The sequence below is a fragment of the Vipera ursinii genome (assembly GCF_947247035.1).
Source record: "Vipera ursinii genome assembly, chromosome: 6".
Lineage (NCBI taxonomy): Eukaryota > Metazoa > Chordata > Lepidosauria > Squamata > Viperidae > Vipera > Vipera ursinii.
The window spans coordinates 2,772,804-2,787,008 of NC_139515.1; the positions used below are offsets into that span (position 1 = coordinate 2,772,804).

The 14,205-nt window shown below is 43.4% G+C and overlaps 1 protein-coding gene across 8 annotated transcripts in view; it reads left to right on the plus strand.

The window, feature by feature from the left end:
* GSAP (gamma-secretase activating protein) overlaps window positions 1–14,205 on the plus strand; it is a 71,458-nt gene that overhangs the window by 8,373 nt on the left and 48,880 nt on the right. For 7 of the 8 annotated variants that reach the window (XR_014492865.1, XR_014492866.1, XR_014492867.1 and 4 more), the window contains exons 4-10: window positions 154–223; window positions 2,586–2,639; window positions 2,746–2,834; window positions 4,821–4,890; window positions 6,187–6,233; window positions 8,760–8,864; window positions 10,955–11,014. Coding sequence is in view for 3 of the 8 variants with exons in the window: in XM_083365833.1 (XP_083221959.1) it covers window positions 154–223; window positions 2,586–2,639; window positions 2,746–2,834; window positions 4,821–4,890; window positions 6,187–6,233; window positions 8,760–8,864; window positions 10,955–11,014 (495 nt within the window). In the remaining 5 variants the exon portion in view is untranslated. The remainder of the gene's footprint in view (window positions 1–153; window positions 224–2,585; window positions 2,640–2,745; window positions 2,835–4,820; window positions 4,891–6,186; window positions 6,234–8,759; window positions 8,865–10,954; window positions 11,015–14,205) is intronic. The other variant, XM_083365835.1, reaches the window with a different exon arrangement.

The following is a 14,205-nucleotide window of genomic DNA, read 5'->3' on the forward strand; positions in this document are numbered from 1 at the left end:
CTAAAATGCGAAGCTGTAGATTACGGTTTATAAAACTCGGTGCCTGAAGTGTGCATCACCCTAAACTAAAGCCAAGTCTGATGCCTATGTGGCTTAGCTTGATTTGGAAACCCCTGTTTGTAACCCAGGTTACAACCATTTCTTTTTCAACAGCACCTGTATACTTTTGAAAAAGGCCTGTGTGTGATCAGCTGCTCAGTCAATCATGAAAAGACTTTGTTAGGTAAGCCCTCTGGTTGAGTGATGTTGTATGTCGATATAGACCCCTTTGATTTTGACCAGTTTTATGATCAAGTCCCCTTCACTCTTTTTTTTTTAAGTTCAGATACTAAGTTTTTCAAGAATTTGGAAATTGCCATGGAACGCTATCACGCTTCTCCGGTATCATGCTTCTCCTTCTCTGGGTTTCTGTTAGTTCGATTTGTATTCTATACTTCCAGATCTCATAAAAATCCTACTTCCAGTTTTTATCTATGCTATGGGATATTTGGTCTAAAGATGTTTCAGGAGCAGTTATCCAGTATGTTTTCATGGCTTGGGGTGGGTTTCAAACTGAGTTGAAGCATCTAAGCTACAGCCTGACTTTGATTCACTGGTTGAATGGAAAACCGCTTAACCAGGGGTCTCCAAACTTGGCCCTTTTATGACTTGTGGACTTCAACTCCCAGAATTTCTCAGCCAGGCACGATGGCCGAGGAATTCTGGGAGTTGAAGTCCACAAGTCATCAAAGGGCCAAGTTTGAAGACCCCTCCCAGAATTCCTCAGCCAGGCATGCTGGCTGAGGAATTCTGGGAGTTGAAGTCCACAAGTCATCAAAGGGCCATGTTTGCTCAAATTGTACCTAGGCAGGAATCACACAGTTGTAGGAGTGTACATGAAAAGGAGAAGATGCTTTCTTTCACATATAGAACATAGAATTATAGGGCTGGAAAGGACCTGACAGGTCAGGATCAGAATTAGAGCTGAGAGGGACCTTGGAGGTCTTCTAGTCCAGCCCACTGCTCAAGCAGGAGAACCCATCCCATCTCAAACACGTGACTTGTCTAGCCTCTTCTTAAAAACCTCCAGTGATGAAGCACCCACAACTTCTGGTGGCAAGCTGTTCCACTGGTTGATTGTCTTCACTGTCAGGAAGTTTCTCATTAAATTTCAGGTTGCTTCTCTCTTTGATCAGTTTCCAACCATTGTTTCTATTCTCTGGTGCTTTGGAGAATAATTTGACCCCCTCTTCTTTGTGGCAGCCCCTCAGATACTGGAATTCTGCTATCATGTCTCCCCTATTTCTTCTTTTCTTTAGACTAGCCAAACCCAAGTCCCGCAGCCGTTCTCCGTATGTTTTAGTCTCCAGGCCTTGGATCATCTTAGTTGCTCTTCTCTGAAATTTTTTCCAAGGTCTCAACATCTTTTTTTGTAACATGGAGACCAAAGGTGGCTGCAGTATTCCAGGTGTGGCCTCACTAGGGTTCTATAAAGCGGTACTAACACGTCGCATGATCTTGATTCTGTGCCTCTGCTTATGCAACCCAGGATTGTATTAGCCTTTTTGGCTGCTGCTGCACACAGCTGGCTGCTTCTTCTCTGTGGACAGCCCCTGGGATTCTGGAAGACAGCTAACATGTCAGCCCTTCTCTTTGCTAGGTGACACGTACTCAGTTTCCTTAACCGTTCATCCCGGTTGAACTTCAGGAAGAACTTCTCAAATGCGCAAACTGTCAGCCTACGGGACAGGCTTCCTCATGTAGCGATGAGTTCTCCTTAACTAGAGGCCTTCGGGAAGAGGCTGGATGGCCATCTCTCAGGGATGCTCTTTTGGATCCTGGCCCTTAGCCGAGTCAGACTAGATGACCTCTATGCTTCCACTTTCTGCAGAACCATTCCTTTTGTTGAACTTTCCTTCCATAAAACGTCTAGTCCGGGGGTAGGCAACCTCGGCTCTTTTATGACTCATGGACTTCAACTCCCAGAATTCCTGAGCCAGCCATGCTGAGGAGAAAGGGAGAGGTTTCCAAGCTGAGCCATGCTGGCTCAGGAATTCTGGGAGTTGAAGTCCACGAGTCATAAAAGAGCCAAGGTTGCCTACCCCTGGTCTAGGCCGCTTTATGACTCGTGGACTTCAACTCCCAGCATTCCTGAGCCAGCCACGCTGAGGGGAAAGGGAGAGGTTTCCAAGCTGAGCCATGCTGGCTCAGGAATGCTGGGAGTTGAAGTCTACGAGTCATAAAAGAGCCAAGGTTGCCTACCCATGGCCTAGGCCTAGGCCGCTTTATGACTTGTGGACTTCAACTCCCAGCATTCCCGAGCCAACCACGCTGAGGGGAAAGGGAGAAGTTTCCAAGCTGAGCCATGCTGGCTCAGGAATTCTGGGAGTTGAAGTCCACGAGTCATAAAAGAGCCGAGGTTGCCTACCCCTGGTCTAGTCAAATGTTCAGTGCTTGGTGATTCTGTGGATCCGTTATCTCCTCATCTCCTCCACTACTTTGTTCTGCTTCTTTTGAGTTGTTCTGTGCTCTGGCTGGTGTCGGCTTTGATGGCAATTATATTTGCTTATATTTTCAATATCTTGTTTTTTGTTTTTTAAAATCAGCCATCAGTTTTCTTCGGACCATCCAGGAACAGAAAACACTCCTATTTCAAACAGGTACTCAAATGACCTCAGCGCCCTTAAATGGACTTGGCGAACCACTGAATTACGGATTAATATTCTCTTCGTCGTTTTTTGTTTTTTCCTCTCTTTATTATTCCAGTTCCTAAATGTCTGACCTTGCTCGTTGAAATTCACCCGCTTAATAATGTGAAAGTTTTGAAGGCTGTGGATAGCTGGGTCAGCGTACAAGTAAGTGAGTTTTATTCATATATTTTTTCCCCCCTCCAGATTCCAAAATGATTTGGATGCTAGTAGAATGCCGGAAAGCACCTTTGTAATTCTTTTATTGCTAAGCCTAGTAAGCAGCTTCGTACAACTGGTCCTCGACTTACAAACAGTTTGTTTACTGGCCGACAGTTGCACTGAAAAAAAGTGACTTAGCACCGTTTTTCACACTTAACGACCGTTGCGGCATTCCCCGAGGATCACACGATCAAAATTCAGATGCTTGGCAACTGACTCATATTTAAGACGGTTGCCGTGTCCCTGCGGGGGCGGGGGCAGGAGGGGTGATCTGATCTCCCTTTGGGACCTTGTGGCAAGCAAAATCAACGGGCAAGTGACTTTCACTTAACAACCGGGTTACTAAGTGAACAACTGCAATGATTCACTTAAGAGCGGTGACGAGGAAGCTCGTGAAATGGGGTAAAATTCACTTAGCAAGTGTCTCGCTTGGCAACATCCACTTTGGGCTCCAAATTGTGGTTGTAAGTCGAGGATGACCTGTGCCTACATATGCCTCCCAAATGGGACTTATCTTTTAGCAATAAACTCAGGTCAATCTTAAAATATTATCAGAGTTACACAGAGTTGCCCCGTCTTCACGATAAAGCAACGCTTGGCAGCTTGCCGTGAAAACGGTCATAAAATCAGAATGTTAAAATCTACAATTAAAAGGCATCAGCAGCGTCATCAATAGCAAGACAGCGGAGAGACGTGATGTTAAAAATAATGCAGGCGTTTCCTTGAATCTTCCGACCCAGTCGTGTTTTAAGGGACTTCGGGAAGGGGGTCAAGGATGCGGCCAGCCTCACCCTGGGAGGGACAGTGTTCCATAGGGCGGGGGCCAGGGCATAAAAGGCCCATCTCTTAGGTTCTCTCAAATGAAGCTGGGGGTCCCTGGGGGTCTCTGAGCCTGGCTGTTTTCTTGCAGACGTTTCATGACCCAACTAGGTAACATCATCAGTGCTGGAAGGGAGGGGGTTTTGCAGAGTGGAGGAGGAGGAGGAGTGGAGGAGGAGGAGGAGAAAGAGGGAGATGGAGGAGGACGGTGGGGTCCTTGGTGCTCTCTGAGTTGGGTTGTTTTCTTCCAGACGTTTCATGACCCAACTAGGTAACATCATCAATGCTAGAAGGGAGGGGGGGTTTGCAGAGTGGAGGAGGAGAAGAGGAGGAGGAGGAGGAGGAGGAAGTGGAGAAAGAGGAAGAGGGGGAGGGGAGGAGAGGGAGAGAGGAGGAGGACGGTGGGGTCCTTGGTGCTCTCTGAGTTGGGTTGTTTTCATCCAGACGTTTCATGACCCAACTAGGTAACATCATCAGTGCTAGAAAAGAGTAGGGTTTGTGGAATGATGGAGAAGGAGGAGAAGCAGAGGAGGGGAGGGGAGGGAGGGGGAAGGAGGACGGTGGGGTCCTTGGTGCTCTCTGAGCTTGGCTGTTTTCTTGCAGACGTTTCATGACCCAACTAGGCAACATCCTCAGTGCTAGAAGTTTTTGTGGAATGATGGAGGAGGAGGAGGAGGAGGAGGAGGAGGAGGAGGAGGAGGAGGAGGAGGAGGAGGAATGTGGGGTCCTTGGTGCTCTCTGAGCTTGGCTGTTTTCTTGTAGACGTTTCATTACCAAACCAAGTTACATCATCGGCATTGATGCTCTGACCTAGCCTGGTAATGAAACGTCTGCAAGAAAGAGAGAGTGTTAAGAAAACCCCACAGCTGGACCTCGAGCAACAAATATTCTCTTTTATTGATTGATGAAACCTTTTGGCAGATGGGACCCACAAGATACTATCACTTCTGGATCTGGTGGGACAGGCAGCTAGAGCTGGGTGAAGGCAGTCCCTTAAACAACAAGTTACGTTAATTAGATCCAATTATGAGTCTCCATTAGACAAATATGTGATGCCGGTGGCAAACCGTAATATATATTTTTTAAAAATCTCTGAACAATTCTCTTTTTCAGTTCCTATATCCCGTTACAGATAAAACGTCGTTGTCCAGTAGTTGCCTCCTACTCATTTCAGAAGATAAATGTAAGTGCTTTCCTGCATTTTGATGGCAAGATCCTTGGCAGGTCCTAGGTTTAGTGTGTTAAAAGGCAGTAGGAAAACCAACACACATACATATCAGAATTGTGTATAGGAAATGCTGCCTGTATGTTGTTCCCCTTATTTTCTCCACGTTTATTCAGAATGACAGAGTTTATGGACAGGAGTAAATGGGGTGAATTCTTCAAATAATTGCATTCTGCTGAATTAACCCAAAGAAAATAGGGGTGACTTGATCGGAGCAATTCAGTATTTGAGGGGCTGCCACAAAGAAGAGGAGGGGATCAAATTATTCTCCAAAGCACCCAAAGGCAGGACAAGAAACAACGGATGGAAACGGACCAAAGAGAGAAGCAACCTGGAATTAAGGAGAAACTTCCTGACAGTGAGGACAATTAACCAGTGGAACAGCTTGCCACCAGAAATCGTGGGTGCTCCATCACTGGAGATTTTTAAGAAGAGACTAGATAGTCACTTGTCTGAAATGGTATAGGTTCTCCTGCTTGAGCAGGGGGTTGACTAGAAGACCTCCAAGGTCCCTTCCAGCTCTATTCTATTATTATTATTATTATTATTATTATTATTATTATTATTATTATTATTATTATTATTATGTCGCTACATGTCATTTGCCCTTTCAGCCTCCCCTTTGAACCCCGATAACAGAAACGAACAAATGTATACACCCAACGTACAGATTTTGCTAAATCATGTTCGATATACCTGGAGGCTGGAGGCTAAAACATATAGGGAACGGTTGCTGGAATTGGGTATGAGTAGTTTAATGGTGAGGGGTGACATGATAGCAGTCTTCCAGTATCTCAGGGGCTGCCCCAAACAAGAGGGAGTCTAGCTATTCTCCAAAGCACCTGAAAGCAGGAGAAGAAGCAACGGATGGAAACTCATCAAGGAGAGAAGCAACCTAGAACTAAGGAGAAACTTCCTGACAGTGAGAACAATTAACCAGTGGAACAGCCTGCCTCCAGAGGTTGTGGACGTTCTAACACTGGAGGTTTTTAAGAAGAGACTGGACAGCCATTTTTTTGAAATGGTAAAGGGTTTCCTGCCTGAGTAGGGGGTTGGACTGGATGACCTCCAAGGTCCCTTCCAACATCATTATTATTGTTATTATTGTTATTATTATTATTATTGTTGTTGTTGTTGTTGTTGTTGTTGTTATTATTATTATTATTATTATTATTATTATTATTATTATTATTATACCTGATACTCTGTACCTGGATACCTCTCGCCTAAAATTGTATTTATGTTTTTCTTAAGATGCTGAAAAATTGGACGTCAGAACTGTCAAAGAAGGAGACCGGGTGGTATGTTTTAATTTTCTGCCCTTTACGCTTTTTTGTGTGACTGAAATGAGATCGGGCAGAGTGAAAAACACCCGAGTTTTGTTCTAAACGTAGCATTTCAAGATGTAAAGAATAATTACTTGGGCAGAGATCTGGTGTGGTTTTTGATGAATTATTACAAGGTAGGATGAGACTCGTTGGCATCGGAATGCAAGTTGCCAATTGGGGGAATCACCACAAATCGTTAGAGATCCACTGTAATCCCTCTCGTGGTAGAGGAAAGAGTCTCGCTTCTCCAGCTAATCTAGTTAAAGGACTATCCGCTCAGTTGTTTGTTTTTTTTTTCTACGGATTGGGGAGATTCGGCCCTTTAAATGTTGCTGGACTACCGTCCTCTTGTTACTGAAACCGATAGTAATTCAGTAACTTCAGGAGAACCACAGTCCTTGAATGTCTTCCAAGCTGTGCTGCAGCTGCCAAAAAAAGCCAACACAGTGCTAGGCTGCATGAACAGAGGGACAGAATCAAGATCAGGTGAAGTGTTAATACCGCTTTACAAGGCCTTGGTAAGGCCACATGTGGAATACTCCATCCAGTTTTGGTCACCACGATGTAAAACAGATGTTGAGACTCTGGAAAGAGGGCAGAGAAGAACAACAAAGAAGATTAGGGGACCGGAGGCTAAAACATATAAGGAACGGTTGCTGGAATTGGGTATGTGTAGTTTAATGAAGAGAAGGACCAGGGGTGACAGGATAGCAGTCTTCCAATCTCTCAGGGGCTGCCCCAAAGAAGAGGGAGTCAAGCTATTCTCCAAAGCACCTGAAGGCAGGACAAGAAGCCACGGATGGAAACTCACCAAGGAGAGAAGCAACCTAGAACTAAGGAGAAACTTCCTGACAGTTAGGAACAATTAACCAGTGGAACAACCTGCCACAAGAAGCTGTGAATGCTCCAACACTGGATTTTTTTAAAGAAGAGACTGGACAGCCATTTGTCTGAAATGCCATAGGGTTTCCTGCCTGAGCAGGGGGTTGGACTAGATGACCTTTAAGGTCCCTCCCAACTCTATTGTTATTGTTATTGTTGTTTTTATTTAATTTATTTATGATGATGATGACTAGAAGCAACAGAGAAGACACCTCTGAGGCTATATCTTATGTGCATAGAAGTTCTAAGAAAGAGTTAACTTCTCAGAATAAATATATCTGAGGAATTCTCTACTTAGAGAAGTGCCAAAAATGGAGAACGGTTTGGACGGGATACATACTTAAGCTTTTAAGTATGAGCCAGCTATGTGCTTCAGCTGCCAAAAAATAGACTAACGAAGTCCTAGATGCATCATCAGAGGGATAGTTTTAATATCATGTGAAGTGATAGTACCCCTTTATATTGCACTGGCAAAGCCACACCTGGAGTATAAATCCTTCCGTTCCCTACTATCCAGTCAGAACCTGAAGAAGCTTCTTGGGTGAGAAACAAAATAACTTCAAAGAAAAACAAGAAAGTCCAGTTGCCTCCTGAAAAAGCATCTTTGGGACGCTTGGAATACTTCATCCAATTCTGGTTACCCCGATTTTAAAAAAAAAAGATGTTGAGATCTTAGAAAAAGTGCAGAGAAGAGCAACAAAGATCTGCAGGCTAAACCATACGATGAACGATTGAGGGAACTAGATATGTCTAGTCTATCCAAGAGAAGGACTAGGGTGCTTGATAACAGTCTTCCAGTATTTGAGGGGCTCCCACCAAGAAGAGGGGGTCAAACTATTCTCCAAAGCATCTGAAGGCAGGACAAGAAACAATGGTTGGAAGCTGATTAAAGAGAGAAGCCACCTGGAATCAAGGAGAAACTTCCTAACAGTGAGGACAATTACCCAGTGGAACAGCTTTACCTTCAGAAGTTGTGGGTGCTCCATCACTGGAGTTTTTTAAGAAGACATTGGGCCTCCATTTGTCTGAAGGCAGGACAAGAAACAATGGTTGGAAACTGATCAAAGAGAGGAGCCACCTGGAATTAAGGAGAAACTTCCTAAAAAGTGAGGACAGTTAACCAATGGAACAACTTGCCTCTCGAAATCGTGGGCGCTCCATTGCTTTTAAGAAGAGACTGGAGAGTCACTTGTCTGAGATGGTAGAAGGTCTTCTGCTTGAACAGCGGGCTGGACTAGAAGACCTCCAAGGTACCTTCCAGTTCTATTCTAACCTATTATCCAAAGTAACTGAGGGCTGGGCAAGAAGTAATGGGTGGAATCTTATTAAAGAGAGATCTAACCTAGAACTAAGGAGAAATTTCCTGATAATGAGGAAAGTTAAGCAGTGGAACCACTTGCCTCCAGAGGTTTTGTGCGCTCCAAAACTGGAGGATTTTAAGAAGAGACTGGACAGCTATTTTGTCTGAAATGGTATAGGGTTTCTTGCCTGAGCTAGGTGGGTTGGGCTAGATGACCTCCAAGTTCCCTTCCAACTCGATTAATTCCGTCTTTTGGGGTTTGACGTGACATTGTACTATTTCTCTCCTGTAAGAGTGCTTATTTCCTTCCCTTTTAGACGATTGAAAATCCGAGCCGGCTTTCGAAGGAGAGAATTGCCGAGGATCTGGTTTGGTCCCAGTGGGACATGCTAGAACAAAGACTTTTCTGCATTGTCACAAAGGTGAAAAACGAGAAACGTTTGTCTTTTCTTGATCACACAGTTCGCTTATTCTTTACGTGGTGGGTTATTTGATAATAGCAGTTTGGCCCCCATCTTAAAATGACGTGGAGCCATTGACCTAGTCCTAGAGGAGATTGAGGTCACACCTGGAAGACTTTTCAGGAGAAAAAAATAATAATCTTGCTCTGTCTTCTCTCCCTTTTTTACGAGGAAATATTATTTTTTTTAAAAAAACGTACTGAAATTCTGGGGCCAATTACAAAATTGGTTCCAGAACTATAACATAAAATTGTTAACCTGTTTGGTCAGGTGGTGGATGCAACAGGCAAGGACTTGGTCCCTCCCTCTCAGACCAACCCACCTCACAGGATTGTTGTTGTGGGGAAAATAGCAGGAAGAAATATTAGGTACGTTTCTCACCATGAGTTATTTATAACAGTAATAAAGGTGGGATTTTAAAAAAAATCTGGTCTTCAAACCTGGTCCTTTTATGACTTGTGGACTTCAACTCCCAGAATTCAGCGGCGTTTAAGGGGGATATCCGTGTCGGTGTTCTTCTGTTTATAAGGGCTTCATGGGGTCAATAGATCTTGTGATGGGTCAGGTGTGGGTGTGTCAAGTGAGAGACTTGTGACAGGTCCTGTGATAGGTTAGGTCAGGTGAGGTGAGGGTCCCACCAGGACAGGGACCTGTGATGGGTCAGGTGTGGGTGTGTCAAGTGAAGGTCTTGTGGTGGGTCTCATGATGGGTCAGTTGGGAGTCACCAGTGAGTCTTGTGATGGGTCAGGTGTGAGTCACCAGTAACAATCTTGTGATAGATCAGGTGTGTCACTAGTTAGAGTTTTGTGATGGGTCTTGTAATGGGGAGCTTAGGTCAGGTCAGAGTCTCAACAGGGAACAGTCTTTTGATGGGTCAGGTGTGGGTGTGTCAAGTAAAGGTCTTGTGGTGGGTCTCGTGATGGGTCAGTTGTGAGTCACCAGTTAGAGTTTTGTGATGGGTCTTGTGATGGGGAAGTCATGTCAGACCAGGGAAGAGTCTTGTGATGGGTCAAGTGTGGGTGTGTCAAGTGAAGGTCTTGTGATGGGGACGTTAGGTCAGCTCAGGGTCATTGTGGGGGTGTGTGAACTGCTAGTGGGAGTGGGGCTTGCCTGGGTTGGTTGGGGGTTGGTGCCATTGCTGGTTGACTGTGTGGTTGATTTGGATCCTGATGGATTCATCACCTGGTTGTGGGTCGATGTGTCTGTGGATGGAATTGCTTGTGGAGTGCCAAGACCGGTGAACTCACGAGCGTGGCGGGGGGGGGGTTGCGTGGCCAATGATTTCTGTGTTGCTCCAATCGAACTGGTGCTGATTGGTGTCGGTGTGGGTAGAGATTAAGGGTTTGTGATTGTGGCATTTGACTGCTAGCCGGTGTTCATGGATCCTGTTTTTTAATTGACGTGAGGTTTGTCCCACGTAGAATTGATTGCAAAGTGATTTTGTAAATGACATTGTTTCTTTCATCCTGACTTACTTATCTTTGATTTTGGTTTTCCTCTTAATGAAAATTATGCTGTTTGGTGTCAGAATCTGATGTCTTGATAGAAAAGGGGTTTATGAACTAAAATAATAGGATTCATTTTTCCAAATACCATTGAAGTTAGTAATTAAAGCTGTTGTAATTGAGAACCAAGGGGTTTTCTCGCGAATGAAATATGTGGCTGGTTAATTCATAATACCAAAGGTGTACTGTAGTTTTGTAATTTTGAATGGTCGCTAAAAAAACTCTTGTAAGTCAAGGACTATCTTATTCAATTTGATATGCCATAATAATAATTTGCAGCTACAGTCTGCATTCGTTGACTCTCCTCTTAATGAAAATCTTAATTTTTGCATTGTCTGATCAGGGAGAGTACAAAGTAAGTTGCAAAAGAAAACATGCAAATCAATTACTCTTCCCTTTTTTGGGTCCACAGTTAAGAATCTGTTGAGAACCTTTCATTTGTAATTAAAAATAATAATAATTTAGATTTTTTCTGGAGCCAGGTTAATGTTTACCTCCCGAGATCAAACTTCAGTCTGTGTTAATATATATATATTTTTATTGTAGGAAGAACGGGACACATTAAATTGCATCCAATTTTATCCCAATAAAGACTTTAAACTAATAGTAAGTACCCCTGGAGGTTTTATATATTGAAAGTAATGTTAAAGGATAATATCCGTGTCAAGGTAAAAATCACCTTTGTAGAGGGCGACGGACCGTGCTTCAGAGAATGCATGTTACACTTGCAGGAAGGCAAGAAAAACACGACGCATAATCTTACTAAATACCTTTTACTTACAAAAATGTAAAAACTAAATATATATTATACAGAGCTAGCTAGCTTCATCCTAACGTAACAGACAGTAACAGCAAAGAGAAAAAAACAATACAGATAATAACTCTGGGAACTTCTTCTAGACATGCGCACTAAACAGACTGAAACCATAACATAGCTAGTCATATGGGATTCACTATGGTTACCAGATAAGTTATCACAACAGGTGCAGAGAACAGGGGAAATGTACAGTTAGAAATGAACTTTTCTGACGAACAAAAAAAAAACGTGCAGTGACATTCCCCTTCTTTCGTCAGCAAAGTGAAGACTCAAGTAAGGCACATCTTCTCACGCAGATACTCATGCTGGGCTGTAGGAAGTGGTTTGTTCAGCATGTCAGCAATTTGATCACGTGTAGGCACATACTGTAACGTCACAAAACCTTGTTTAACCAGTTGCCTTATGTTTTGATATCGGATGTCAATGTGTCTGGACCTTGAACCTGTAAAACGTGTTTCAGAAATATAAACCACAGATTCATTATCCTCCATCACTGTGATCGGTCGAATCGGATGTGTCCAGATATCTGTGACTAAAGCATCAAACCAGGTTAAAGAATTGCATGCATCAGACACACAAGCATACTCAGCTTCTGTAGAGGAACAAGAAACAAAATTCTGTTTACGCACATGCCAGTAAACAGGACATCCATTTAAAAACATCATGTAACCTGATGTACTTTTCCGTGACTTCTTATCACTCGCCCAATCTGAATCTGCAAAACAACATAACTCTGCATAGTCAGTATGTGTGGGTTCCAACAACAACTTCATGTCTTTGGTGTGTTTTAGATACCTCAATAACTTTTTAACACATGTCCAATGAAACTGTTTTGCCTTGCCTACGTGTCGTGATAAAAGATTAACACTAAGTGCAATGTCGGGTCTAGTCCAACTACTAATATATAGAAGCGACCCAATGACTGAGCGATATAGTGTTTGATCTTCGAACTCAGGACTTGGTTCATGTGCCAAAATGTGAAAATCAGTTTGCATGGGTATACTCACAGGCTTAGCGTCCTCCATGTTACAGTGATGTAACAGTTGTTCAATCTTCTCTCCTTGTGTGAGACTAAACCCCTTCTGAGTTTTGGCAATTTGAACACCTAAATAAGTGTTAATACATCCTAAACACTTCAACGTGAAAAACTTTTGTAAAGCTTTAGCAAAAACCTCACTCATCTGCTTATTTGGACCAATATAAACAATATCATCGACATAAACAAGAATTATCTCATACCTATTACCGGATCTTTTAGTAAACACGCATTCATCTGTTTCGGACTTAATAAAGCCCATTGAATTTAGTTTGTCTGAAAGACATAAGTACCACATTAAACCAGACTGTTTCAGACCATAAAGACTTTTGTGTAGAAACCAGGTATCCCCTTCTTGCTGTCTGAAACCTGGAGGACCTTTGACGTAGATGTCTTCATCAAGATCAGCGTGAAGATAAGCCGTTTCAACATCGAACTGAAAAACTTCCAGGCCAAGGATAGTTGCAGTCGCTAATGCAATTTTCACACTTTCTGTCCGCACTGTGGGTGAGTATGTATTTGTATAGTCCTCAGGATAACGTTGAGCAAAACCCTGGGCTACGAGTCTGGCCTTGTACAATGACTCACCATTCGGCTTCTTTTTGATCCTGTAGACCCATCGAGTACCAATAACTTTCTTGTTTGCTGGAGGGCTCGCAGGCGTAAACACTTGAAGTTTCTTTAGACTGTCCATTTCAGCCTGCATTGCCTCAAACCATTTATCTTGTTCTGATTCAGGAAGATGTTTGATCTGTGTGAACTTCTCAGGTGGAAGTGTAACATTACAAATCAAAGGTACAGGTGTTTTTGTTACTTGCCACGAATACCGTTTTGGAGGGATTCCCTTTGTGGACCTCTTGGAACGTCTCGGGCCAACCGTCCATTCTTCTTCTGTGTCGTCCTCGTCTTCATCGTCGCCAGCAGCAACATCGGCGGCTTGCGAAGACGGAACAGTAGGTTGAGAAGAACTCGTGGAAGGAACATTATCCTGTGCATCTTGAGCATCAGGTTGCGTGGCATCAGCAACATCATCTCTAGGAAAATAAACTCCAGGATCGTTAGAATGAATCCTGGACCAGTCCGCATCTTCCTCAAAAGTAGCAGATTGTGAAACCACAATAACATGATGAGAGTCAATGTATTTGCTCCATTTTGAATTATCATCAATGCCCATAAATCTCATCCTTTTTGCTGTAGGACCCCCTTTCTTTCTTTGGGCTAAAGGAATATTCACCATAGCATAGGAACCAAAAATATGGAGATGTGAGAGATCAGGCTTGTGTCCATACAACATGAAATAAGGGGTCTGATTTATCACACTACTCCAAGTACGGTTGACGATATGGTTAGCATATTTGATAGCTTCACCCCAGTATGGAAGACTAAGGTTAGCATCTTCAAGGAGGCAACGCATCATGGTTTGCAGAACTCCATTTCTGCGTTCTGCCACCCCATTTTCAGCTGGAGTATAAGGAGCAGATGTCTGATGTACTATCCCATTCTCACGCATCCAGTCCTGGAAACGCTGAGACATGAATTCAGCACCGCGATCACTCTGGATTCTGACAATGTTGACCTCGAATTGGGTATAGACAAGACTAGCAAAGTCTTTAAAGATCTGAAAGGTCTCAGATTTTTCTTTCATAGGATATACATATCCATATCTAGAATAATTGTCAACGATTGTCAAGAAATATCTTTTACCACCAAGTGTTGGTGCAAAAGGACCAACTATGTCAGTGTGTACCAAATCAAAAATGCGTGTTGACAGGCGTGTAGCGCGTTTTGGAATTGCTGCTGCCTTGGATTTGGCTTTCTTGCAGACAGCACAGTCCAAGAACACCTTACACCCCTTTAGATCCAAACCTCTTGCGAACTCTGGCATCTTCTTCAGAACACGGAAACTGGCATGACCCAATCTTCTGTGCCACTTATGGATACACC